Raw genomic sequence first — 24849 nt, 5'->3', positions numbered from 1 at the left:
TAAAGTTGCTGCGTATTGGTCGCCTTCGTGTACATACGCTCTCGTGATATCCTTCCAATCAAGAGATTAGGATGTTACCACACTCACCTGGCTCCAGAACCAGGCACACTCATACACCCATATATTTCCTTATCTACGTCAACGATGCGCCAAGCTTTAGGGTGCGCATGGAGGGGCGACATAAAATAGGCGAATCAACTTCTCTGACAGTCCGACTTCCAAGCGCCGGTTTCCAGCTTCTTCCCCAGTTCACAGTTCGGCTACGCCTCCACGTCCTCTAAAATGAGTCTGGAATCCTCCGGTGTATTCAAGGACCAGAAACATCATGCAGGAGTTTCTTTGTCGACCAAGGATGTTGACACTGGTGCTCAGCTCGTCGCTGGATTAACTTCAACTCTTCATCCCGATGAGGCTTTGAGAATAAGGTGTGTTGTGAAACTGCATCCACATCAATATCGTTCGAGTTCGTTTCAGGAAGAAGATCGACAAACATATCATGCCTATGATGTGTGGTGAGTACCCAGTTGTTTGAATCGATAATGATCGTGTTTGACAATCACGGCCCAGTTCTCTACTGGTAGGTTGACTGTATTCACCACGAATCAGCGCTCACTCACGCAGGGTCCAATTCATGGACAAGACAACCTTGGGTTCTGCGGCTATCCTTGGAATTGAGTAAGGACTGTCTCGAGACTAGCCAAACCGGTACTGACTCTGTGTGTTATCAGGCAGGCCACCCACCTGACTACGAATGAGTAAGCCGTTCTTATCTTGGAGTTGAAGCTCAAGTCTGAAATGAAACTGTCTTCAGGTACAATTGGTGAGAAGATATGCACTACTCAATTTTACATGTGCCTTACGGTATCTTCCAGGCTTGGCACAGTGTTCTACCTCAGTTATCTTGTCTTTGAGTATCCCCAGAACCTTGCCCTCCAAAGATTCCCGGTCGGGAAATGGATGAGGTAGGCTTCAAAGCATTATCAATATGAATTTCAATAACAGCATGCATCAGTATCAACATCTTCGTCTGGGCAGTTGCACTGGCATCTCATGCAGCGTGCAAAAACTTTGCTGGGCTTCTTGTTGTGCGCCTGTTGCTAGGCGTATGTGAGGGGTCAATCACTGCCGGGTTCTTGATCGTTAGCTCCATGTTCTACACGCGGACGGAACAAACCCTACGGGTTGGTTATTGGTGTAAGTTCCAATTCGCAAATGATCGGCAGGTCAACTAATCAAACGCGTGGGGAGCCTAGTCCTCATGAATGGCACTGGTGCGTTTACAAAAATGCAACGCTTGATGTTGCCGCCTAAGCCAACAACTCTCTAGCACAAATCATCTCTGGTTTCATCAGCTTTGGTACTTTGCACATTAGTACCAAAGGGTTTGAACCGTGGCAATGGTCGGGCATCCCTTTTCACTACGCATACTCTGTCTAATAGATCGCAGGCTCATGATCATCACTGGATTAATTACACTGGTCCTGGCCCTTTCATTCTGGTGAGTACGTGGAGGTTTCTAGTGCCTTGCCCCTTTAACTAAGGCATCACCGCCGGATGAAAGGTTCTTATTCCCCGACTCACCTACGAACGCTTGGTTCCTCACTCCTGACGAGCGGGCGAAAGCCGTGCAACGCATCAAAGTATGTTTGTCAAACGAAATGAATGAGCTCTTATCTTACAATTAGCGCAGGAAAACCAAACAGGCGTAGAAAACAAAAGATTCAAGAAGGAGCAGTACGTATTAGATGCAATTGTGATATTTCACGACTCACGTACTACACATCTCTAGGATGATCGAAGCCCTGACTGACTATAAGACATGGCTCTTTGCCCTCTTCTCGGCTTTGGACAATGTGCCTAACTCATTGACAAACCAGCAAACACTCATCCTCGCTTCATTCGGATTCAATGCTCTACAGACGACTCTATTGTCCTGTGTTCCTGGTGTCATTGAAATCTTGACAATCTTCACTGGTGTTCGGATTGCTGCACGACGGCCCAATTCCAGAGCATATGTTGGTGCTGTGTACTTCGTCCCGGCGTGGTTGGGCATCTTGCTGGTCAACCTATTACCTTGGTCGAATCGGGTATGTGGCTTACTTCCGTGATCTTGACCTCAATATCCATCATTACACAATATTAGACTGGACTTCTGATCGGCCAGTTCCTGAGTGCGTTTGATACCTGGAGTGTGTTTGTGTACTCATTGCTCCATAGCTGGGTGCAGTGTACCTGGGTTCGTGCTGTCGTTGTCGTGGCTCAATAGTGTGACTGCTGGCCATACGAAGAAGGTAGGTGCTCTGCAACTTATGGAAGTCGCCCCTCAAGTCAAAACCAACCTGCAGGTTGTTACTAACGCCATTATGCTCTCGGCATACTGCATTGGCAATGCGGCCGGCCCTTTCATGTGGAAGACACAATACAAGCCGCGGTAGGTTATTATTCGAGTGACTCTAGGAAGGAAGGAGTCATGATTCATGTGCAGTAACCACGTCCCATGGGCTGTGATCGGTGCATGTTACGTCGTCTGCCCGGTACTTCTCCTTGTCATCCGTGCCGTTCTTGCCCGAGAGAACAAACTCCGTGACGCTGAGCCTGTTGACGACGAGGAAGAATACGTTATCGAGAGAATCACTGAGGATGGGAAGCGTGTAGAAGTTAAGGTCGACAAGGTGGGTTCTCCGAATCAATGGTTGTGGTTTGTATACAAGGCTGATACCCTGTCTGCACTAGGAATTCCTGGATTTGACAGATAGGCAAAACAGGGACTTCAGATACGTTTTGTAACATTAAGTATGCGTGATCCCTCTCTGCACATTCATTTGTTAGTATACACATGTTTTCTTATTCGTGTCGCCAATTCATCATACTCATTGATGACACGACCTAGATGGTATCATGACATTGCACCCTTATGTACACGTCAATTACAAGAAACTGCGCTTACTCCAATTCCACGTATTGTATCCACCTGAGGTCAGGGTTGGTTTCAAGCGGTCATCTCGGAAACAAAAACACCCGAGCTCAACCTTAGAAATCATAGTATATGGCGCACGCCTCAAAGTTCAATGATATTTCAAGATGCCAATGCAGGGCTTTTGCAGGGTTGTAGACCGCAATGAATTGATCTAGCCCTTGTCCAAGGATGACTAACTTAGCGGAAGTAGAGGGTCACCGCTGGCCACCCCTGATCACATAAAGGGACAGCCAGCACGTTTCCATGAGCCAACGGGCTCCAACGAGCCTATCAGTGCACGGACATTCGACATAACAACAATAACGGCGTCGTCGTCGTTGCGAGATCCGCACACCGGGCTTGTGCTTAATGGTGTCATTAGTACGTACACCAGGCACTAGCATGTGTTGACGATAATCATCATGGTGGTCAGGATATATAGCACATACACACACGATAACGATACTAATATTTAGTACGTGTACAGATCGATGAGCGCAGGCTAATCATAACTCTTACAGATCTAGAATATTAATGGTGCCAGTTATTTAATTATGGATGACGTGGAGCGCTTCCATATGGCTCACTGGTCAGCCGAGGCAACATTATGAATCAACACCACAAATAGTGCTGCCAGCTGGAGGCCTATTACATAGTAATTTCACCTCGACGTTTCGTAAGACGATGCCAGCATTTTTGGCCTCTCCAACATGCACGCTCGGTCACCATTCACGCTTTCTTGAAGCCGCCGTAGTAGCATGCTCTCGCAAGAACACTTTCCGACTTTCTACTTTGTTGGAGCGCAGAATGGACATAGCCCCGATTATTCAGTCACTGGGCGTTATGTGAGACATCAAGCGACATAGGTCCCAGAAGTATTGGAGTGATACTATGAAATTACTGGTGATAATATGCTCATGTTTGACCCTGTGCTGGCTCGAATGCTAGGCTTGATGCTGTTCGTCTGCTGCATTGCCTACTAATGAAGATTTCCAAGCTTGACCGACCGAAAAAAACCATCATTTGGTGCCTATATGCGTCCATGTGGTTATCAATGCGTATGCAGTTAAGACGTCTCTGGAAACCATGGAGGCTGAGGTTACAGTTTCTTTTGAAATGCAGAGCAGACATACATTTGGGGGAGAAACAACTTTGGAAACATTTGGCGTAAATGTCTACCATCGCGTGCAGCTACTGATGACGTCGATGCCTATCGTCCTAATTCCGTATTTGGCAAATTCACCCCTGTACAGTACAGTTATTCTATTAAACGTCAGCCGCTTGCCGCCTGTGGTATATAAACTCCCTTGGTTCTGCCTCACCTCCTTCATCCGCCCTTTCTTCCAACCGTTCATCTTCACGTAGCTTTCGACTTCCTCATCTCATGCAGGATGTTCGACTAAGGTATGTGATTGCGAGGTACATGCCGCGGCGTTGGCATCCTCTGACACTCGTCGTATCACCAGCCTTGCCTTTTATCTTCCACGCTCAGCACCATAGAGTATGTCACGGTCTCGAGCTCACTGTCTATGTAGTAGGCGACTAATCCTCATCGCACCCAGGGTCTGGCATGAGACATCCACAGGACGCAACAGCTGCTAGTATGTCTTACCGCCACACCTGCCAGCCTCACCACTGACGCTACTTTTTGTCCACGCCTACAGCTACCTGTTTAATGGACATCAACATTTAATGTTTAACACTCGAGGTTCTGACCACCACGGACGTCGTTCGCGGCGTGGACCGTGATAGCACAGGGACAGAGCCTGGATCGCCTGACCCACCCCGACCCACGTTGACCCAACACTTTTGTTGCTCGGTGAGCTTGGGCGCGAGATGAGGAGTACGCCCTGCTTTTATTCGTCTTCGGGCCCCGCCACTGATATCATGCCATCTATAAGGTATTGGCGGTCGGTATCGTTCACGTCGGGACTTTGTGGGTGGCTCGGGATGTGGAACTTGGGTCCCCTGTTCATGAAACTAATGATGCCCGCCGAGCTCAGTCTCCGCGTCAGGTTGAAGTTGCAGGTGTATGGCTGACGTTCCACCCTGCTCGCCCACTCAGAGTCCCCAGTCCGATCGTGGCACACTGCCATCATTAAACCAAGTCTGTTTCCTCGTCAAGATGCTCACGAGCCGAGGTCGACAACGCGATTTAACCCACACCGGTACAAAATTAATATCTGGACTTGGACGACGAGAATGACCACGACTATGTGAGGGTGTCATTAACTGACAAAGTTTCTTGTACTCGTCCTTTGAGGCGTTGATTTTTCTGGATCTCCGAGCCATAAGTCGCTGCTGCGCAGTGCGCCCATAATTTTTTCCAACCCCGTCCTCTTTGTGAGCGACACTTTTTGTTTTTCTCCATTTTTTCTCTGACCTGCAACTCCGGTAACTCGGCGGTGAGTCTGTCTCTGATGTCTATTGAAATATTACTTATACCAACTCCTTCTCAGGCCGTGACAGTCGTTTCCATCTGTTGACAGGCCACTTGACAAATAACTCTTTTGGCTCCTTTCTTGGCCTGGCTTGAGGTGCTGAAATGTCGAAGTCGCGACTCGACCGCCTCCGCTCGGTTCGCAATGGAACCTTCCCGGTACGTTGATTCCTGATAGACAGAAACTGTTAGTATGTGCGGGATAGGGTCCGTGATCATTTCCTCCGCTTACTAACGGTTTCCCTACTTTGGCCAATCCATCATTCCTCCCTGCGTTATTTCATTTTCGCTCGGGATTTACGGACAATCTACCAACTAGTGATTTGTATTTCTTGTGGTGTCTTTGCGCAACCCGCATGCTGTGAGATGAATGATTGTCGGGTGTCTCAGAGCTTAGTGATTGCTGCATTAACTTCAACAAACAAATGCGAGATTTAGATGGGGAATATCGTACATCATGATGGACCAAAAGAATTGTTTCTCATCTTGGCCACCGCTCTCAACGCCTTTTGTATGTCCCATTCTGTCGGAGCCTCCTCCCCGACCCACTCAGACATCCACCTAACTAGCCGCCCATATTCACTCTCCCCTTTATTTCGTCGTTCCGCCCACTCCTCAAACAACGGTCCGCGCAAGGATACCTCAGCCCAGAACACGAGCGCAATGGACAATGTCTTCCGCGAGGGATTTATCTGCAGCGCGCGCATCCACGCGAGTGCAAGCGAAATTTCTGACGCGCGCGCGGTGAGACCCAGGAGCTGGATGTAGGCTGAGAAGGTCAGGTCGGTGGGTACAATAGATAGATAGGGATGGTACGACTTCTTTTCGGGAGAATGGACATCCGCGGTAATGATTTTCGGTTGCGCATCACGCTCCTTACGCGTGGAGAATGGGACTGTAATGCTTTTGGCTAGTTCCACCAACGGGTAAAGAGGGGTAGCCGTGGCGTCCTTGGAGTGCACGACAGAAGCGGGCGCCTTTACATCTAGGAGCCGCTTCCAATTTCCATATATCATAGTGCGGAAAATGTCTCGAGCTACATCACTCGCGCGGCGGGCCTTCCAGATTCCAACGACTGGCGGCGGATGTGCAGACTGAAGCCGTTCCATAATCAAGTCAATAGGGCTGCTGGACTCTACTGTAGGCATGTGAAATAGGTGCGCGAACGTCCCCCGTACGGACTCATTATCCATCTTGGTTGCGAGCGTGGCAGCTTTGAGGAGGATGTTTAATGTGACTTCGTTTGGGAGTACAGAATAGAGCTGTTCGAGATGGTCCCACAGCTGGAAGATGACGTCTGGGCGGCGAATGCGCAGTAAAGAGACCATGAACTCGTTGATGACGATGATATTTATCCAATGATGGGTTGCTGGAGATATATGCTTGTCATTTGGAAGGGAAACTGTATGTGAAGAAGTGCGCTGTGCGTCCATGAACGAATTCAGAAGATAGAAGGCATCCTGCGGGTGCCCTGCACGAGTAAGGACTTGCACACCCACAGTCAGCGCCTTGCGATCAAGCAGAATATCGGAATCGATCAACTGATTCCATATCCTCAAAGCCTCGTCGAAAGCTCCTCGAAAGAGTAAGCCACGAAGCACAACAGTATATGTGACAACAGTAGGTCTGAACTGCTTCGTCCGTTCGCGCGCGCGCTCAAAAAGCGCGATAAGGGTAGATGTGGAGGTCTGCTTGTCGTTTGCTGCGGAAATGAGTGCAGTCGTCCAATCAAAGACGTCCACGCTGGTCTTTGTACCAGACCAGAACTTTGTAGATGCGTGACGAGACGAAGGTCCCGGGACGGACATGACGGGTTCAAGGTTGTGGGCAGCATCAAGCTGGAGAAGCTTATGGAGGTAGTGAAACGCGGAAGCACGGTCATGCCGCAAAGATCTGATATATAGGGTGTTTGCAGGGTGCGCCGTCCCTGAGAGATCAGCGTTATGGAGGTGAACATCCGGCCCGTAAGGTACTGTTAAGCTATGCTCTATACAGTATCGCCGGATGGCACGGAGATATTCTTGTGAATCCTGGATGGCTCCGTATTTGGAAAAGATGCGAAGAAAAGCCTCTAGATGTTCTGCGGTTGGCACAACTCCTTCATGGGCCATCTTCGTGTGGAGGACCTTGGTCAATTGGAGAGTGACAAAGCGATCTCGCATCAGCGACCTGTATGTTTCAAGCCATAACGGCACCTCTCGTGCTGACATTGCCTCGAGTACAGATACAGCAAGATTGGCTGCCTCTTCTGAACGAGTGAAACCAGAAAGGCCGTGGAGAAAAGCATTGAAGTGAAATGTAGGAAACTGAATCATACGTGCGAGGAACTGCTCCACGATTTCCCGCATCGGTGTAAGAATGTCGAAGTGAGCGAGCGCGTGCGTAGACAAAATCAATAGTGCAGGGCGGTCTTTAGAGCCAAGGGACCACGAGTGCTCAAATATAAGACGTAACACACCATCCTGCGCATCCTGCGCAGTCCTGAACTTTGTGACAGAGTAAAGAGAAAGCAACCCACGCGGGAAGCCGCAACGTCTGTTGACGCACATTGGCAGAATCATCTGCAGGGAGTTGACCTGCGAGGCCCTGATTCTGCTGTATTGCAGATATTGCTGTGTTTAAGTTGGGTGAATGCACCACATGTTTCCAGAGAACGTAATCGAGGAATGATATGTTACAGCTCTCCAAAGCACCACATATCTGTTCGTCTTGGCGCTCGCGTTTCAGTAGAGAAACGAGATCCCATACAGGGTCCTTTGTGACGAGGGAAGCTTGCTTTGCGAAGTTGACGAGGCGTTTACTGCCGGAGAGAGAGGAATAGGTCCTCTGACAGAGTCGAGTGGAAGCAGACTGCCATGATCGTCTATAAAGAGAAAAGACAAGATACCGCATACGCGAACAGCATCTACAAAAATCATCAAAAATAACATTTGAAACTGTCGACAGGAAGCATACCTGGTGTCAAGACCCTCTGATCCAACTAAGTCTTTGATCTCAAAATTGATGGTTGTGCTCGCCACAAGCCAAATAGATACACATATGACGAGTTCACACTCCGCACAAACCCTAGCTCCTCTTAGATCCAAACCACGACCATCTGCTCAACACTCAAACATGCCGCGCATCCTCTTTGTCAGTGGATTTCATCCTTCTACTAGGGCACGCGACCTTGCATTCGAATTTGAACGGTGAGCTTTATCGATGACCTTCAATTTATCATTGTCAAAAAAAATGTTTATTTTTTCCTCTTCATTTTTAGATTCGGTCCTTTGGTCCGCTGTGACGTTCCGGCCCCACGTAACCCTCATGCCAGTTCAAACCCGTAAGTGTAATTATCATTTTTGTTTTCTTCACCTCTGTCCAGTCAACGCGACTCGAGGGACGATTGCCTTGCGATGCCTTGCTGCCTTGTCTCGTCAATTCGATTAGTCACTCGCGAGTCTCCTTCGTCTTCGTATTCGCCGCTCTGCGCTGCGATATCATTCGATGTTTCGGATTCCGAGAATCACCTACGCTCAATATGTCTCGCACCGTCTCGCAGTTACGCTTTCGTCGAGTTTCGAAGCCAACGCCATGCCGAAGATGCCTACTACGATATGTATGTTCTCTACTCTCTCACGCTCAGTTGTAACCTGCCTGACGCGTCAGGCGTAGGCATGGAAGGTACTTTGAGGGATCTCGCTTGAGCATTCAGGCAAGTCAGCACCTCATAGGAGCAATTTAATGTTCTTAATTATGTTTGTAGTGGGCAAAGAATCCCCCTTCTTCTGTTTGGCGGTACGAGAGGCGTTCTTCTCCTCCTCATCGTTCAGGTCGTGATCGTGAGCGTTCTCGAAGCCCCCCTCGTCGTCGCTCCGAAAGAGACAACAGGGATGACCGCGACCGTCATGACGACCGTGACAGAGACCGCGAACGCGAACGTGACCGTGATGTCGACAGGGAGAGGGACAGGAGGAGGCGGAGCAGGAGCCCTGATAGGAGAAGGAGTCCTTCCCCTGACAGAAGGAGGCATGACCACGCGCGTACTCCTCCAATGGAAGATCACAAGAAAGATGATGATCGTGATTTGCAGCCGCGCACCCCGAATCCGTACGCGCAGTAAAAATTATGCCAGGTTACACAGTGACATGAGTAAACTCCTCTCTCTGTCTCTTCGTTCAAAAATAATCCTTAGACTCTGTTCTTCTACTCGTAGTGACTTTTTTGTGAATGTTGTAGCCGCGTTTTGTTAGATGTTAATGTCACAGTTGCCCTCTGATTTCTTTTGTCCTTGCCAAGTTAGTTATCATATGAGAAGATCTAGGCCCACCCATATAAAAGCGCTCGTGCACATGACACTTGATGCCAAGTTATATTCCTTACTGAACCATCATGGCTCAACGACGAGTGCCCACCATCAGCGACCTCAGAGTATGCATACATTGAAATATCCGCAGCCCTGGTGCTCACGATTATCTAGATCAAGCTCTGCTACATTTGCAGGGAGGAGGAGCGGTATGATGGTATGTCAAAGCGCTCTACTGTCACGCCAGCGTCTATCTGACCTGTCCGTTCTTAGTACCCGAAGATCCTCCCCGAGCATGGACGCATCCATGTAAATGCACACTTGTTGCGCACGAGTCCTGTCTGCTGCAATGGATACAGACCTCGCAGCAGAACCTCTCACGAGCCCCCAATGCTCTCAAGTGCCCGCAGTGCAGCTCAGTGTATGAGCTTGAAAGCGATAATCCACTCATCCTACGCATCTTGGACGCAGCAAACAGGGGCCTCTCGACGATGGGAAAGATTGTAACCATCGCAAGCATGACCGTGGTGGTGGTTTCTCTTGGGACTGGTCCGTGGGCATTTACTTTAAGATTCAGCTTTATAAGAATTTATAGGAATGTATATCCTGAGCACGGCGTATGGTGCCTATGCTCTGAAAGAGTTCCTGGGTGCTGAGTACGTGTCACTTTCATTTGGCAGCCAGTCGCAACCCTCATGTTTGTAGGATGTATGATCTCCTGCTAACGGAGGACCCTACTAATTGGCCGTGGCATTGCTACCTCAACCTTCCACTCATTCCCCTTGCTCTCATTATCTCGCGTCTTCCTTTTAAATCTAGTGTCACGCCACTTGTTCCCCTTCTCCTCGCATGGCCAACGTCCACCCCCCCGCGGATCGACAAGCGCATAGTCCTCAATCGTTGGAGTGTCCGGGAAGCAACACAACGGGAAATGTTTCCCATACTCCCAAGCTGGCCCCCTCCACCAGTATTGCTCGGCTTGATCATCTATCCGTCTCTGCGTATCACATATAACCGCCTATTCTCTCAGTTCTCGAGATGGGCGCTGGATACGCAACCGGATGCGACCGATAGCGCACAGCGCATGATGCTTGCTTTAGAGGATGATGACCCATTCCTTCGCATTCGCATCAATGCTAATGGCGAAGAACGGAACGCCCAGCTCCAGCCTAATGGTCAGGGCCAGCAGGACAGAGGTGCAGGTGTTGCCAACAATGATGTCAACAATAATCCAAATGTCGATGGCGAGGCCATCGCAGGAGACGTTGCTGCTGCTGCTGAGAACACCATTCGCGTATCGGGGACCTCCCTTGGGCGACTGATCGGAGGAGCCTTAATTATCCCACGCATCTCCAGTTTCATGGGCTCACTGTTGTATCGACTATCCAAGTATTCACCGCTTTTACGCCGTTTCCTTGCTGTGCGCCCACCTCTTCCACCTGATGTGCGGCCGTCTCTGGTGGGGACTTGGATCGATGAGGAAATGTGGCGCCAGTTGAGCCCTGTGAAGCGGCTTAGCGTCGCTGGACTGATGGGTCTTAGCGTCGCGTGGCGGGGAACTCCCATTTGGGCAGAATGTGATCCTGTTTGGTAGGTACTTGTTCCTTTTGATCAAGGTGTGGATTCTTACCAAGGACACAATCCAGGTGGAGAAATTCATTAGGGCTGGGTCTTTTCACTGTCGTATGTTACCATTATCATAAACGTTGACCTCATTCTGACGCTGTTCCAGGCAAAGGACTGCTTGCATCTCCTACATCTTTGGCTTGCTAAACGGGAGCTGCAGAGTCGGCGTGTTAAGAACAAGTCATTTGAAGGTGTTGACGTAAGGGAACTGGATCTCATTGATCCCGTGACACACACAGGACACTACCATCCGTAGCTCAGCGCTCAGCTATGTATTTCTCACACCTTTGTTCTTACGAACGCTTCTCGTACGTAGATTCTTATAGCAAACTGCTTCTGATCAATAGCGTTGGTCATTTTCAATCGAAATTGACCGTTGGCATAATAAGTTCAAGTTGGCACTGGATAATTAATGGCCGTCCGGAAGCCCACTCCACCAGCAGGCACAATAAAGATAAGATTGCCTTCCATTTTCCACTACCTGTCTGTGCTATAATTTGATTGGATTTGATGCACAGCTAACAATTTGCGACGCGGACATCCGATCATCATGCGGCCTTTGCATACAGAAGCGCCCCAAAGGTGCCTGCGTAAGATTTCTCCCAGTATTCTCGAGGAAGTCGAACGAGCCCCCACTACAATGAGTTTGCATTGCCAGTAGGTGCACGTTCAAATGAATTCTAACTTGTCCCTCGACTGACATTTTCGCACTACAGCGAAAGTCTGAAGTATCCGCGCTTCCGATCAACTCGCAATATTACATAAAGCCGTATTTTAATTTCAACGATGAATTATGTAATCGGCTGCCCCTCTTCTGCAGACGGAATCAAATCGATGTTTGACTTCGTTAAAATCGTGGTCTCGCAGGAATCAATACCGTAGGTTTACCTCCAGGAGGATTGTCACTCTGTTACGAACTACCAAAAACAGATCGCTGGTGGATTGCGGCTGTTTGCTTGCGCCAGGCCACGTCAGAGCACGCCTGACTACGGCAGAGCTGAGTAGGCCTAGTATGAACGCGGGAGAGCGCGACGCATCGCAATAGCGTAGCGCTCTCTTTATTAACTTTATTAAGACCCGTGAGCATGACAGCAATGCGGGAAAACCTTATGATGTGCCTCAGATCTATATAGCAAATTAGTGCCAGCCAAGTGCCAGCGCTGTCTTTGTTGTTCGCTCCCGGCCATCAAGGGATATAAATTTGGACACACTGACGATTGGTTTCCGCTGAAGCACCCTTCGATGTCTCATTCAGTCGTATCAGAATTCGATGTTATTTTTGCTGGAGGCGAGTAATACATCATGCATTGATGGTGATTCTCTTTGCATAACGCTGTATCACGGTTCAGGTGGTACCACAGCTTGTGTTGTCGCAGGCCGCCTGGCTGCATGGGATCCCTCGCTCAGTATCCTAATTCTCGAAGGGGGCCAACACACGCTCAATCAAGCTGCGCATGTGCAGCCTTACCGATTTCCAAGCCATCTGGCACCTACGAGTACCACGATGACACACAACGTTGGAAATCCAAGTCCACATCTCAACGGTCGTGCTCCGATCGTTCAATGCGCCCATTGCATCGGTGGAGGCTCAAGTGTGAATGGTTCGTAGCGTTCTTGTACCGAATAGCATGACTCTGATATGTTGAATCGATCAGCTATGGTTTACACTCGTGCGCCTGCCTCAGATTTTGACTGACTGGGGAGCCGATGGGTGGGAATCTAAGAACTTGATCCCCCTCATGAAGAAGGTTCTCCATTGAATCATCTTTAATTTCTCAAGCTGAACCATTCTTTGCTTAGCTGGAGACATATGAGGTGCAGCCCAATCGTCCAACCCACGGGTACAGTGGACCTATCAAAGTGTCCTCTGGTAGATGCAAACTAGGTGCCAGCGAAGAGTTCATCCGTGTTGGCACGAAGTATCACAAGAGGCCATACGTCGAAGACACTGATGATTTAGAAACATGTAACACATACAGTGTGCGCCACCTGATTTTCTTTCTCTGTGTGCGGAGTCCGCTAACGAGATCTATTTCAGTCATGCGCGAAGTGAGCTTGCGCTCGTCATCTATTTGTGAATTGACCTTATAAATAGAAAGGTACGTTGACGGGACAACTGGAAGGCGTTCTGATGCGGCCCACCACTATGTCTACAACCAAGCTCACAACCCCAATTTACAAATTTGGGTCGAAAAGCGCGTGAAGCGCGTGATTTTCGAGTGAGTGTGCAAGTTGAATTACACCCATGCCCAACTGCTGATGTCTTCTTCGAATGAAAGAAATAAGCGTGCCGTAGGTGTCGAGTTCACCAGCGATCCAGTGTCTTGCCCAGACACGGGTCGGTCATCCAGCGTCGTGAGGGCATCAAAGCTTGTTGTTGTCTCTGCTGGGGCGTTCGGTTCGCCAGCCATTCTCGAGAGGTCTGGGATCGGTGCCGAAGCGATCCTCAAGCGGTGCGATATCCAGCAACTGGTAGGACTTGCCTGGCGTCGGAGAAAATTTTCGCGGTTCGTGTTCAACTATTTGTCCTATGATGTTAACTTAGGGTCAACAGATCACAACGTCGTCTTCGTTCCATACATTGCTGCTGACGGAGCTATTACTATGGACTCCCTATGGCATGGGAAAGAGAGTGTTGTCCAGGGTAAGCATGTTCTCGCCATATTTTGAGTCCTTTAACCGCCCGGGAAATAATGTAGAAAATCTGGCGCAATGGAAAATTAATGGCAACTCACTTATTGCCCAAAAGTTGGTACAAAACCTTCAATGCTGGTGACGTATTGATTAGCATTTCAGTGGCAGCGATGCAAAAATAAAATGGCGTCCTGACGACGATGAGCTGAGAGCCATGGGTTCAGCCTTTCAACCACGATGGAAAAAGTTCTTCCAGGACTACCCGGACAAGGCTGTTGCAATATTTTCCATTTCTGAAGGGTGTGTGCACATTATTTTGCTTTGATGACTTACGAATGCTCACGATTACCAGATACGCTGGGGCACTCTTGAGTAGCCTTCCTCCTCGCAATTACTTGGTTGCTTTCTATTTTACGGTTCTACCCCCATCTACTACTCCTTAATATTTGTTCTGAATTTTCAATAGCTTTACCCCGCGTCTGCCGGTAGTGTTCATATCAAATTGGACGAGAACGGCCAGGAAGGAATCGACTTTAATACTGGCTTCCTGGATGAGTGAGTCGGCAATTTCATCTCGCTGATGACTACGATAATCCACACAGTCCATCCGATATTGTACCTCTTAACTTTGGGTACAAAAAGATGCGCGAAATTTTTCGACGCATGCCTTCATACAGAGGTGAAGTCCCCGCCACTCATCCCTATTTCCCAGAGGGAAGCGCTGCAGTCTGCGGAGAAACGACCGGGCCGGTGAACTTGAATGCGCCTGACTTAATCTACACAGCAGAAGACGACGAGGCGATCGATCGATACCATCGTGACCGCGGTATGTCGCATCCCATCCTTATGTTAAAATACTGAGTCGATATTCAGTACTATCGACATGGCATTCGGTACGTACGGCTGAAACTTTTATGCTTTCACATGAGGTACCTGAACCTTGCGTGTGTAGCTCGGGACTTGCGCCATGAAGCCGAGGGCAGATCAAGGGGTTGTTGACGCTCGGCTAAACGTTTACGGCGTGACAAACCTCAAGGTTGCGGACATGTCTATTGCGCCGAAAAATGTTGGCACGGTGGGTACTGGTTGGGAATCATTTGACGTGCAGTCTGACTGTCTCTCCAGAACACATATTCGACAGCACTTCTCATTGGAGAGAAGGCTGCGATGATCATTGCTGATGAACTGGGTATTGAATGCAGACCATACAGTGAGTCGGAGGAGGAAAGTCCTCGACCACGTCTGTGATAGGTGTCTTCGCAGGAATGATCATGAGCATGTACTTTATGTGTCGATCGTTGATGCCCATGTTTCAAAATTGTGAGGACAATATATGGATTGCAAATTATTACCTTCTGGCAAGGATCAGCACACTCTTGACCCTCTCCTTCCACACACATTTTGCGTGCCGGTCAGTACTAGTAGCTTCTACAGCCGTTGTGCAGGAACAACCACCCATATTGCCTTCATTCATTGGTTTCTTCATATTCCTGCTTACTGCTGCTGGCAGCTTTGTAGCCTTCGTATCTTTGAATTTGATCCCGGGCCTGCTCTAAATCTCGACTTTTCGGCATGGAATCACGGACCACATGGTATCAAATTGCTGGATTCTTATCAACTGATACACGAATACAATGCCTCCTGTGATTTCGACGTTTGCAAGGGATAAGCTCCCGTGGTCGGTGCTCGATTACAGGATATGGAGACAATGATAGCAGATGGAGGTTTTTGGAAGTGCACGCAGGATGAACGGGTAGATTGCGTGGTGCACGACCTAATGAAAGTGTCTTACCTGTGTTAGTCGTGGTCACAAGAAACGCATCAGTTGGAAGACCGTCCGAATTCTAAGATAGGCTCCGCAGAGCAAAAATTGAGTGACGCAGTCGTTACAGGGACGGTGGTCGCGCGGTGATATAGCAATTGAGAGGTATGATCGAGATTGGATATTTGCCTTAGCCTAACGGGTCGACGCGATGTAGACGAGTCTCTGCTAATAGTGTGATTGTGTGTGTCTATGCATCGCCGACACGAATAGTACGGGCAGGCAAGGCACAAAATGTTTCACGTCGCAACAACATGCTAGCTGTGACACCGAAGTTCGACCGCAGAATGTGCCAAGGACGCGAGATGTGATGCTATGCACAGAGTACAGAACGATGGCAGTGAAGCTGGTGTGTATCAACTTTTAAATTACATACCAAGTAGTAGCGCGCCGGGCAAACGCCGCTAAGTTGCGGCCCGGCTAGGCTCTCATGACCGTCCTCACGGTAACCTGACTCAAGTGGCACACCTAATTTCTGCAAGTACTTCTTCTGTGCGGGGCAAAAACCCAGATAAGCTCATGTGGTGCCCAGCTGATCGTGGTTTGTAACTTGCTATGTCCCGGATGGAGTAAACACCGCAGTAGTGTTATCGCAGGCTGTGAATATAAATTGGACACAGACACACCAAGGACTGTGAGTTACTAGCTTCCTGAAAGCAATCCCCTCAATGTCTTATCCGTTCTTATCAGAGTTTGATATTATTTTTGCCGGAGGTGAGCATTGCCATCTTGCACGTGGCGACCTGCTCTTTTAGCGTGGCCCGTTGTGTGCAGGCGGGAGTACAGCTTGTGTTGTCGCGGGTCGCCTGGCAGCATGTGACCCCTCGCTCAGGATCTTAATTCTCGAAGGAGGTCAACACACCCTCAATAAAGCTGCGCATGTTCAACCCTACCAATATTTCATCCACCAGGCACCAACGAGTACTACGATGACAATCAACGTTGGAAACCCCTCACCACATCTCAACGGTCGTGCGCCAATCGTTCATTGCGCCCATTGTATTGGTGGAGGCTCAAGTGTGAATTGTTCGTAGTGTTGTTGTGACAATGAATAGGATTCTAATGCTTAGACAGTTATGAATTACACTCGTTCACCTGCCTCAGATTTTGACGATTGGGGAGTCGATGGTTGGGAATCTAAGAACTTGATTCCCCTCATGAAAAAGGTCCTAAATCGTGCTGTCTGTATAGTTGTCAAGCTGAACTGTTATTGCATAGGTGGAGACATACGAGGTGCAGGCCGATCGTCCAACCCACGGGTATAATGGACCTATCAAGGTGTCCTCTGGTGGGTGGAAAATGGGCATCAGCGAAGAATTTATCCGTGTTGGCATGAAGTATCACAAGAGGCGATTTTCTGATGACTCCAATGATTTGGAAACATGCAATACTTACAGTGTGCGCCACTTCATTATGTTCTTCCACCGTCTTCTATCACTGACAAAATTTGTCTCAGCCATGGTTCAAGTGAGTATGTGCCCATAATCTATGGTGACTTAAGCTCATATGAGAAGGTACATCGACGGGACAACTGGAATGCGTTCTGACGCTGCACATCACTATGTTTACAACCAAGCTCACAACCCCAATTTACAAATTTGGGTCGGAAAGCATGTGAAGCGCGTGATCTTCGAGTGAGTGTTGCACCTCGGATCGCAATTTTGCCCAATTGCTGACGTCCTTTCCGACTGAAAGGGACAAGCATGCTGTAGGGGTCGAGTTTACCGATGACCCAGTGTCTTGCCCGGACGCGGGTCAGTCGTCAAGCATCGTGAGGGCATCAAAGCTTGTTGTTGTCTCTGCTGGGGCGTTCGGTTCGCCGGCCATTCTCGAGAGGTCTGGGATCGGTGCCGAAGCGATTCTCAAGCGGTGCGATATCCAGCAGCTGGTGGACTTGCCTGGTGTCGGAGAAAATTATCGTGGTCCGTGTTTAACCATTTATCTCATGATGTTGACTTAGGGTTAAGAGATCACAACATCGTCTTTAGTCCATACTTTGCTGCTGACGGAGCTATTACTATGGACCCCCTCTGGCGTGGGGAGGAGAATGTTATACAGGGTAAGCAAGTATGTTCTCGTTATGTTCACAGCACCCTTTGAGTAGTCAAGCAGAACACCTTGCACGATGGAAAAGTAATAGAAAGTCTCTCATTGCACAGAAGTTGGCACAATTATTCGTATTTTGTAACGCACTCATTAGTATTTCAGCGGCAACGATGCAAAAATCAAGTGGCGTCCTGATGATGAAGAGTTGAAAGTTATGGGTTCAACCTTTGAACCTCGGTGGAAGGAGTTCTTCCAGGACCGCCCGGAGATGGCTGTCGCAATATTGACCGTCTTTGCAGGGTGTGTACAACCATTTGCTTTCATGACGTGCGAATGCTCAGGATAGTCAGTTATCTCGGGTCAGGTGACCTTCCCCCTCGCAATTACATGACTGCCGAAATCACTACAGTACTGTTTCCCATACACTCCGTGATCTTTGTCCTGAACATGAGTTCTATAGCTTTACCCCGCATCCGTTGGTAGTGTTCATATCAAATTAGGAGAGGACGGCAAGGAAGACATCGACTTCACTACAGGCTTCCTAGATGAGTGAATGAGCACATCTTTCATTTTAGCCATACTCGTCTGACCACGATAATCCGCCCAGCCCATCGGATATTGTACCTCTCAACTTTGGATATAAAAAACTGCGCGAAATCGGCCGACGCATGCCTTCTTACCGGGGTGAAGTTGCCGCCTTCCACCCTCCTTTCCCAGAGGGGAGTGCTGCGGTCTGCGGAGAAGCGACCGGTCCAGCGGACCTGAATGCGCCTGACATCATCTACACTGCAGAAGATGACGAAGCGATCGAACGATTTCACCGTGACACCAGTATGTCCTGAATCTATTTTCCCTTACGGTAACATACTTAATCGAATCCCAGTGCAAACGGGATGGCATTCGGTACGTGTAGCTTGATCTGTCATACTTCTACATGAGGCGCCTTATCCCTGTGCGTGCAGCTCGGGACTTGTGCCATGAAGTCGAGGGCAGATCAGGGAGTCGTTGATGCTCGGCTAAACGTGTATGGTGTGACAAACCTCAAGGTTGCAGACTTGTCCATCGTGCCGAAGATTGTTGGTACGGTGAGTAGTAAAGGAGAAATTGTTGATGTATGGTCTAACCATCTTTCAGAACACTTATTCGACGGCGCTCCTCGTTGGAGAGAAGGCTGCGATGATCATTGCTGAAGACTTGGGTATTAAATGCAGGCCGTGAAGGTCGTTTCCGAAACTGCTCAAGCGCGATCTTGATGCGCATCTTCAAAGTGTTCATGAGCATGTATTTGGCGTGTACCTTCGTGATGTACACGCTGATTGTGGATCATTGCCATCTCAGGGGATGCATAGTATGGACTGCATGGATTACGTGTACAATCTGTATGTCAAAAGGAGGTAAGTTATAACGCCTGGCCCAATTCAAGAAAAATTTCTCCGAGTAATTGCCATAGCCATGACTGACAACAGGGTTGTTTTGCCGTCTGGTTTGGGTGAGGCAGCCTCGCACTTCACACAGTATTTGCATGCATGTGAACATGGCCTTTGCTCATTCGATGGTAGTATCTCTGGCAAAGAAAACTACAATAAATTTCTGATTACAGGAAATGCGACGTCACGAGTTTGATATACCGTGCAGGTAACATGTATGGTGCAGAATAAAACAGATGAACATATCCGCAGCATGTCCGATTGTGCATCAATCGGCTGTTAAATTGGCCCTCAGACAGCCATTTGTCATTGCGCACAATTGGGGTCTGGGAATGTAATCACTAAATTAGCTCAAATGAATGAGGCATCGTTCTATTCAATCAGGTGTATCTGAAGTCAGATACCACAGGCACCTAAACTATTCCTTGTTATTTACCTCTTCGCGCATCCAACCCCTTTCCAGCTGCACCAGCCGGGTCCGTGCCAGACACAGGTTCGGATCCTGAATCTAGCTTTTATTATAGCCCTAGGAAACCCTTATTTATTTGAACGTGCTTTGGAGAAGTTGGACGCATGGATTGGAGAAGTGATTGATATCATCAGCGACGAGATGTCATCTCAAGGGGCGTCCAGCCAAGAGGTACAAATGACAGAGAAGTTGAAGGGGTGGAGGGATGATATTGCGGAGCTACGGGCAGGGGGAGGCAGAGGCCTCTAGACTTGAAGGATGAGAAGTACGGCTGCTGAGGGTAGCAGATTGTTCGTGAACTAAAATGATGATGCAGCAATGGATGTATTATCACAAATATAATCCTTGAAGGACAGCCAGTAACAAAATGTGTGAATGTTGTTAGTTGTAATACAGGTAGATAGATTCCCTATTCATAAGACGACAAGTATCGGAGAGACGATGAGAGTTTTGATGAAGTACGATGCGAGATATATTAGTCAATGCAAACAGTCCTGGCAGAAGCAACTGGCTGCTTCCCAGTGCAAAAAATGCCGAAATATTTGATATTCGTTCGAGTGAACACCCTTCGAGGGAGAGAAGGTCCCTCGTTGTCGTCCGGTTTGATGTCAACCGCTGGGTATTCCTTAGACACTACAGGTTTTGCTCCGTTGTCACCCGGGTCACCTGTTGGGTATTGCTTAGGCACTAGATGTTTTCGTGCGTGTGACTCCTTCGTAGATTGCTGCTTTATAAATTCTCCGAGCCGGTTGACTCTTGCTCTTTTTTTTGCGAAAGCATCCGGTGCTAAGAATTGTTCGTTAATCTAGGGCTCCTGAGTATGGCAGCAGGTTCACATACGTGGCATAACCTCTGCCGCGTCTGGTTTTGACACTGATGAGATAGCAGTAGCAGGCAGGCAGGTCCTTTTTCCTGCGGCTGGTGCGTTCGGGGCGACAAGTAATTCTTTGATGCCCAGTTGGGCACGGGTGTCAACTCCCCCGTAATATATGACGAGATGAGTGTATAGAGGAAGCAAGAGCCGATTTATTCTTTCTGTATGGATTGTGAAAAGAAAATTCAACAAATTACATATAAATGTTTACCATCCAGTTCCAAAGGAAAGGCGTGTTTGCGGCGTCTGATTAAAATCAGCATTTTGAAGTACGCCGACTTCAATGGCAGCAAGGTCTGTGGACAAACAACGAACAGGTATAATTTCACTCCTACACGTGTAAGAGTGCTGCGTGCGACCTTAATTACCGAGAACATTATTGAAAGAACTTGTGACAATTAAAAATATATTAACCTCAGTCAGGGCGATAATCTTCACGGAAAGGCCATCAGTTGAATGTAAAACGGGATTAGCAGCAAAAACAAGACCTTTCGACCGTAGCGCCGAAATTCTGAATCTTCCGAGCGGCTGAATTTCAGGAGGTCATTGATACCATCTCGAACATGTTTTTGAGAGCAAAGACGTTCAGTGAGTTCCATAGTGACTCTTCGACAATCAAGTGTAGGGGTGATGTCGTTGTTCATGACTAGTAGAAAGCAGGCGTGAGAGGTGGAAAGATATGGAAAGAAGGGAAATCTTGCCAACGCGGAATATGTAGTGATGTGGCACAGCTTGGATCTCTTGGTCTACGAGTATTAGAAAGCCTTGCCAGTGCAGTCATTAAAAGGGTAAATATAGATATCATCACAGGCCTCCCATGGCCAGAGTCGCCTGCGAACTTCTATCGTTCCCGGAATGTACCATAGCCATGTCTGGCGGTATACTTGCGCTGTATTCTAGCACATTTACTTCACCCCACTCGTGCCCCACAATCACGATGCTTTGGCAGAGTTTCTAAAGTAGGACGTGTGGAATTGTGGTGTGGAAAAACACAAAAGGTCCTGTCAGCATTTACGTACAGCATCACCAAATAACACGTCCACAAACCATAACCTTGCCAGCATCTCAAATACAGCAGCTCACAGCGTGTTGCTTAACTGTACGTGTGCATGTGAACAACCACCGCGCGTCAATCAAAGCGACACGTAATGGAATCATCTACGAACAGAACAGGAAGAGGAACTACAGAAACAGCTAGAAATTCGGAGAGAGATCAGGCGCTTGCAAGCTCAGCTTACATCTCTTCCCGACTCCGCAAACGACGTAATCGGATCTCCCAAGAGGAAACACCCATCTGAAACTTTGCTCGCACCCGCTACTCCGTCTCCTAGTGAGTGAGCGCGTGTGCTCTAGAGGTTTTGTCAAATGAACGCTGATGGCAGAGAAGAAGAGGAGGGTCGATCATGCAGGCCATACACAGCGCTCGTTACTTGGCGGGACGAGTGCCACCTCGAGATCCCTCTCATCGTCTGGAGCTCGGAGCGTGAATCCACGGCCTTCGGGTAAAGGTCCGATTGCTACGGTGCAATATCAGAAACCTGCTCCTTCGAATCTCCTCGGCAACCTTTCTAAATTATCAGGTGGCACAGCAAAGCAAGAAAATGCAAATTCAGCTCAGAGGTCCCACAGCTTACTGGCTCGACCCAAACCTGAGCCCTCCATTGCTTCAAATTCCAAAATGACTGAAGTGCCACCTAGTGCCTCCCAATCTGCTTCGGACATCGTGCCGAACAGAGATGACCGACTGGCCATTGTCGAGCAGCTTGAAGTCGGTCCCGTGGATCACAAGCCGCCACTCGATGACTCTCATTTCAGCGACTTGAGCCAAATTCAGGGATCCGACTTTCGTACGTCTTGTCACTGTAATTGAAATCTATTAAATCATTGAACTTACGGATTGTACGTAGGTCTCGTTCATTACCACACGATGATTTGCAGGAATATCTCCGAGGTCGATATTACCTTTCACCGTCTACACTTTACTCTTGCATACGACTGTTACCCAACCAGTCAGGTTACGATGTACCTGTTGAAGGTGATTGGATCACAATCGCTGTTGTTGCAGAACGGGGCCCTGTGAGGACTACGCGTGCTCCCGTAGACATCGCTCCTGGCGGCGATGGACGTGCAACCGATGATGAAGGAGCCTCTGGTAACGCCAACGGCCGTAGAGCTGGTAACGATTCTCGTACTCAAGACCCGCAGAAACAAAAGTCCTCGAAATCTCACGGTAAAAAATTTGTCAACATCAAATTAATTGACTTTGGGGCACATTCACGACCATCATCGTCCGGCGCAGCATCCATCCGAGGAGACGCATTTCTGACCCTCTTGCTGTTCGAAGCTGATAGGTTTGACCGCGTCACGAGCGACGATGGAAAAGTCAAGAAGCTCTACAATGGTGGCAGCAAAGGCGCTTTCGAAGCAATGTCAAAGCTTAAAGAAGGGGACGTCATCACTCTTCTCAATCCCAAAGTCCTCAAGCCCTTCCAGGTGAGCTTGCACGAGTAGTATGACCCATCGTAGTGAATAACTCGTTCAGCGGAACAACAAAATCGGGAAACCGCACCCAACCGACAACATACTCGCTGTCACACCCGAGTCCGCCGAATCCATCGCCATCATCGGACGCGCACAAGACTTGGGCATGTGCAAGGTGCTCAAACGCGACGGCAAAATATGCGGAAGCTGGACGGACAAGCGAGTGAGCGACGTATGCGATTGGCACTTGACGAACGCTGTGCAACGGCAAAGAGCCGGGCGAGCTGAATTTTCTGCAGGGTGGGCGATGCGATGATTCTATACCTTCGCTCTGACTCACAACCCCGTTCCTCAGGACTTCTGGCATGACAACTTCGTCATCAAAGAAGCGCAAAGCGGATTACGATCCACAACGCCAGTGGGGATTACAGCCTTCTGAAGCGTCTGGCTCGCGTGGGGGCAACGCCACGTACGTTGTCTCGGGGCACGTCGTGAGCGGGTCGAATCGGGATGTCTCGTCGATGTTTGTCGCTGAGAACATGGGGCGCGAAGGCCAGGCGCGAGCGAAGCGAAAGCTGATCCAGGATGCCGATCACGAGCTGAAACGCCTACTCGAGAGGGATAAGGAAGGCATGCGTGCTGTTGCCAAGGCCAGGGAGATAGGCACGATGACGGCGAAGCGAACCTTTGATAGTGCTAAGGATAAGAAGTACGCAAAGTTGAAGGGAAAGGCGAGAGATTCAGGTAGTATCTCAGCATCTGACACACCCCAGACGAAGCTGGCGTATTCTGCAGATATCATCAAGAAGCTTGGATTCGATCCTGCAGCGAAAACAGGGCAGAAACGGGCGGTACAGTCTGCGGTGCAAGATAAGGTACGTTGTTATAAATATTTACTTTGCTCTCTCTGACACGCAGTCTTGGTGCTGGTTTCATAGATTGCAGCCCTCGCAGCTGTCCGTGAGTCCCGGAAGGAAATTAATCTTGGTCCGCGACCAGGTCCTAGAATTCGTTCTGGGGTGACTGTTCCTGCGTTCATGCTGGAACATGAACCGGACGATGATGATTGTGGTGAGGATGGAGATAACAATATCAGTACTGGGGATAGAGATGAGGAGGAGTTGATAGACCTCGATGACTGATTCAGAGGTCACGACGGACAGGTAGCACTTCGATATACAGACAGTCCTATTTTTTTACTTGCATCTCTTCACGTTGGCGTTTCGCTCCCCTTTGCAGGGGACTTCAATTGAATACAGCTTGATGTAGTGCCAAAGGAGTGCGTCGTGTAGGATTAGTGCAGGAAAATTCCGCTGCTTGTACTAACATGCTCCACATGAACTTTCAACGTGCTAATGACTACGAATCTCGTTTCTCCGAGTTGCATTCGAGCTCCTGCGTCATGCTACAGGCTCGGAACAGCTGATCATGTGCGCGTGGAAATGTATTTTGCGTTTCGGTCACGAGACTTATTGTGTACGCACGCTTGCTTAGCTGTTGAAACGTCGATACTCTGCCGGCCTCCTTTTCTTTCTAACGTCGTGCTGGTCTTTTTTCTCAGCATTCGGGCCACTGTTGGTTGTGTTTAAGTCGCGCCTTGATTTGAGACGTCCGACAAAATGCACTGAGAGCTACCGAGCGCACATTGGCACGGCTGCGCGCTCGACGCTCACGCATGTTATTTTTCGATCTCAACGTGGTGCAAATTGCAGTACTTACTTACGTACCGGTGTTGTACCGTCCTTCCTGTTGGCTGTCAGGCTCGTCAAGTTTCAACTCCCCCGGCGAT

At 48.8% G+C, this 24849-nt stretch overlaps 8 protein-coding genes across 8 annotated transcripts; 6 read left to right on the top strand and 2 right to left on the bottom strand.

The window, feature by feature from the left end:
* The first annotated feature begins 7 nt into the window (after positions 1–7).
* On the top strand, positions 8–3082 carry BJ212DRAFT_1352764 (MFS general substrate transporter). Its single transcript, XM_041335573.1, has 20 exons — positions 8–425; positions 475–512; positions 568–577; positions 622–675; positions 729–755; positions 812–820; positions 873–962; positions 1013–1194; positions 1254–1271; positions 1328–1400; positions 1448–1498; positions 1562–1640; positions 1691–1734; positions 1790–2087; positions 2144–2171; positions 2218–2291; positions 2346–2431; positions 2486–2672; positions 2734–2976; positions 3044–3082. The coding sequence occupies exons 1-19, from the start codon at positions 283–285 to the stop codon at positions 2785–2787; spliced, it is 1545 nt and encodes a 514-aa protein (XP_041193274.1). The 5' UTR covers positions 8–282; the 3' UTR covers positions 2788–2976; positions 3044–3082.
* A 2581-nt stretch (positions 3083–5663) lies between these two features.
* Positions 5664–8395, bottom strand: BJ212DRAFT_1352761 (uncharacterized protein). Its single transcript, XM_041335572.1, has 3 exons — positions 8352–8395; positions 7884–8301; positions 5664–7858 (listed from the first exon to the last, which is right to left on the bottom strand). The coding sequence occupies exons 2-3, from the start codon at positions 8286–8288 to the stop codon at positions 5852–5854; spliced, it is 2412 nt and encodes an 803-aa protein (XP_041193273.1). The 5' UTR covers positions 8289–8301; positions 8352–8395; the 3' UTR covers positions 5664–5851.
* A 76-nt stretch (positions 8396–8471) lies between these two features.
* On the top strand, positions 8472–9730 carry BJ212DRAFT_1568482 (uncharacterized protein). Its single transcript, XM_041342006.1, has 5 exons — positions 8472–8584; positions 8656–8718; positions 8938–8994; positions 9051–9090; positions 9142–9730. Exons 1-5 carry the CDS (start codon positions 8511–8513, stop codon positions 9496–9498), a joined length of 591 nt encoding a protein of 196 aa, XP_041193272.1. The 5' UTR covers positions 8472–8510; the 3' UTR covers positions 9499–9730.
* Positions 9731–9751: 21 nt separating this feature from the next.
* Positions 9752–11693, top strand: BJ212DRAFT_1352753 (uncharacterized protein). The gene is made up of 7 exons (XM_041335571.1): positions 9752–9806; positions 9856–9898; positions 9955–10230; positions 10277–10337; positions 10387–11271; positions 11328–11364; positions 11414–11693. The coding sequence occupies exons 1-7, from the start codon at positions 9768–9770 to the stop codon at positions 11561–11563; spliced, it is 1491 nt and encodes a 496-aa protein (XP_041193271.1). The 5' UTR covers positions 9752–9767; the 3' UTR covers positions 11564–11693.
* Positions 11694–12577: 884 nt separating this feature from the next.
* BJ212DRAFT_1299470 (uncharacterized protein) lies at positions 12578–15610 on the top strand (the record flags this gene model as incomplete). The annotated part of the gene is made up of 15 exons (XM_041332870.1): positions 12578–12901; positions 12963–13055; positions 13108–13285; positions 13403–13526; positions 13587–13779; positions 13853–13951; positions 14096–14241; positions 14294–14357; positions 14408–14496; positions 14544–14767; positions 14815–14834; positions 14894–15016; positions 15067–15151; positions 15205–15352; positions 15460–15610. The coding sequence occupies 15 exons, from the start codon at positions 12578–12580 to the stop codon at positions 15608–15610; spliced, it is 2061 nt and encodes a 686-aa protein (XP_041193270.1).
* Positions 15611–16431: 821 nt separating this feature from the next.
* On the top strand, positions 16432–19027 carry BJ212DRAFT_1271012 (GMC oxidoreductase-domain-containing protein; the record flags this gene model as incomplete). The annotated part of the gene is made up of 15 exons (XM_041330927.1): positions 16432–16477; positions 16538–16789; positions 16838–16929; positions 16982–17159; positions 17265–17397; positions 17459–17682; positions 17724–17822; positions 17876–17924; positions 17972–18109; positions 18160–18217; positions 18270–18358; positions 18417–18640; positions 18693–18712; positions 18772–18894; positions 18944–19027. 15 exons carry the CDS (start codon positions 16432–16434, stop codon positions 19025–19027), a joined length of 1809 nt encoding a protein of 602 aa, XP_041193269.1.
* A 971-nt stretch (positions 19028–19998) lies between these two features.
* Positions 19999–21602, bottom strand: BJ212DRAFT_1352698 (uncharacterized protein). The gene is made up of 5 exons (XM_041335570.1): positions 21068–21602; positions 20994–21011; positions 20791–20938; positions 20546–20740; positions 19999–20491 (listed from the first exon to the last, which is right to left on the bottom strand). Exons 1-5 carry the CDS (start codon positions 21221–21223, stop codon positions 20181–20183), a joined length of 828 nt encoding a protein of 275 aa, XP_041193268.1. The 5' UTR covers positions 21224–21602; the 3' UTR covers positions 19999–20180.
* BJ212DRAFT_1446818 (uncharacterized protein) lies at positions 21397–24202 on the top strand (the record flags this gene model as incomplete). Its single annotated transcript, XM_041338305.1, has 7 exons — positions 21397–21457; positions 21748–21909; positions 21962–22430; positions 22487–23072; positions 23122–23360; positions 23416–23935; positions 23999–24202. 7 exons carry the CDS (start codon positions 21397–21399, stop codon positions 24200–24202), a joined length of 2241 nt encoding a protein of 746 aa, XP_041193267.1.
* Positions 24203–24849: the final 647 nt, after the last annotated feature.

The sequence above is a fragment of the Suillus subaureus genome (genome assembly GCF_016647635.1).
Source record: "Suillus subaureus strain MN1 chromosome Unknown BJ212scaffold_15, whole genome shotgun sequence".
Classification (NCBI taxonomy): Eukaryota; Fungi; Basidiomycota; class Agaricomycetes; order Boletales; family Suillaceae; genus Suillus; species Suillus subaureus.
The sequence above is the reverse complement of the archived record's forward strand: the minus strand, read 5'-3'. Positions and strand labels throughout refer to the sequence as shown.

What these genes read in the sequence shown, in the direction of transcription:
- BJ212DRAFT_1352753 (XM_041335571.1), top strand. Translation starts at nt 9,768, where the DNA reads ATGGCTCAACGACGAGTGCCCACCATCAGCGACCTCAGA. An exon ending in CCACCATCAGCGACCTCAGA is followed by an intron (nt 9,807 to 9,855) that starts GTATGCATACAT and finishes ACGATTATCTAG; the next exon opens with ATCAAGCTCTGCTACATTTG. An exon ending in GGCTGGGTCTTTTCACTGTC is followed by an intron (nt 11,365 to 11,413) that starts GTATGTTACCAT and finishes ACGCTGTTCCAG; the next exon opens with GCAAAGGACTGCTTGCATCT.
- BJ212DRAFT_1352698 (XM_041335570.1), bottom strand. Translation starts at nt 21,223, where the DNA reads ATGAACAACGACATCACCCCTACACTTGATTGTCGAAGAGTCACTATG. An exon ending in CTTTCCTTTGGAACTGGATG is followed by an intron (nt 20,741 to 20,790) that starts GTAAACATTTAT and finishes CAATCCATACAG; the next exon opens with AAAGAATAAATCGGCTCTTG. An exon ending in CGCGGCAGAGGTTATGCCAC is followed by an intron (nt 20,492 to 20,545) that starts GTATGTGAACCT and finishes AACAATTCTTAG; the next exon opens with CACCGGATGCTTTCGCAAAA.
- BJ212DRAFT_1568482 (XM_041342006.1), top strand. Translation starts at nt 8,511, where the DNA reads ATGCCGCGCATCCTCTTTGTCAGTGGATTTCATCCTTCTACTAGGGCA. An exon ending in CTTGCATTCGAATTTGAACG is followed by an intron (nt 8,585 to 8,655) that starts GTGAGCTTTATC and finishes CTTCATTTTTAG; the next exon opens with ATTCGGTCCTTTGGTCCGCT. An exon ending in CCTCATGCCAGTTCAAACCC is followed by an intron (nt 8,719 to 8,937) that starts GTAAGTGTAATT and finishes ACCGTCTCGCAG; the next exon opens with TTACGCTTTCGTCGAGTTTC.
- BJ212DRAFT_1352761 (XM_041335572.1), bottom strand. Translation starts at nt 8,288, where the DNA reads ATGCGGTATCTTGTCTTTTCTCTTTATAGACGATCATGGCAGTCTGCT. An exon ending in TCTCTTTACTCTGTCACAAA is followed by an intron (nt 7,859 to 7,883) that starts GTTCAGGACTGC and finishes CAGGATGCGCAG; the next exon opens with GATGGTGTGTTACGTCTTAT.
- BJ212DRAFT_1352764 (XM_041335573.1), top strand. Translation starts at nt 283, where the DNA reads ATGAGTCTGGAATCCTCCGGTGTATTCAAGGACCAGAAACATCATGCA. An exon ending in GCGGCTATCCTTGGAATTGA is followed by an intron (nt 676 to 728) that starts GTAAGGACTGTC and finishes GTGTGTTATCAG; the next exon opens with GCAGGCCACCCACCTGACTA. An exon ending in CTGCTGGCCATACGAAGAAG is followed by an intron (nt 2,292 to 2,345) that starts GTAGGTGCTCTG and finishes ACCAACCTGCAG; the next exon opens with GTTGTTACTAACGCCATTAT.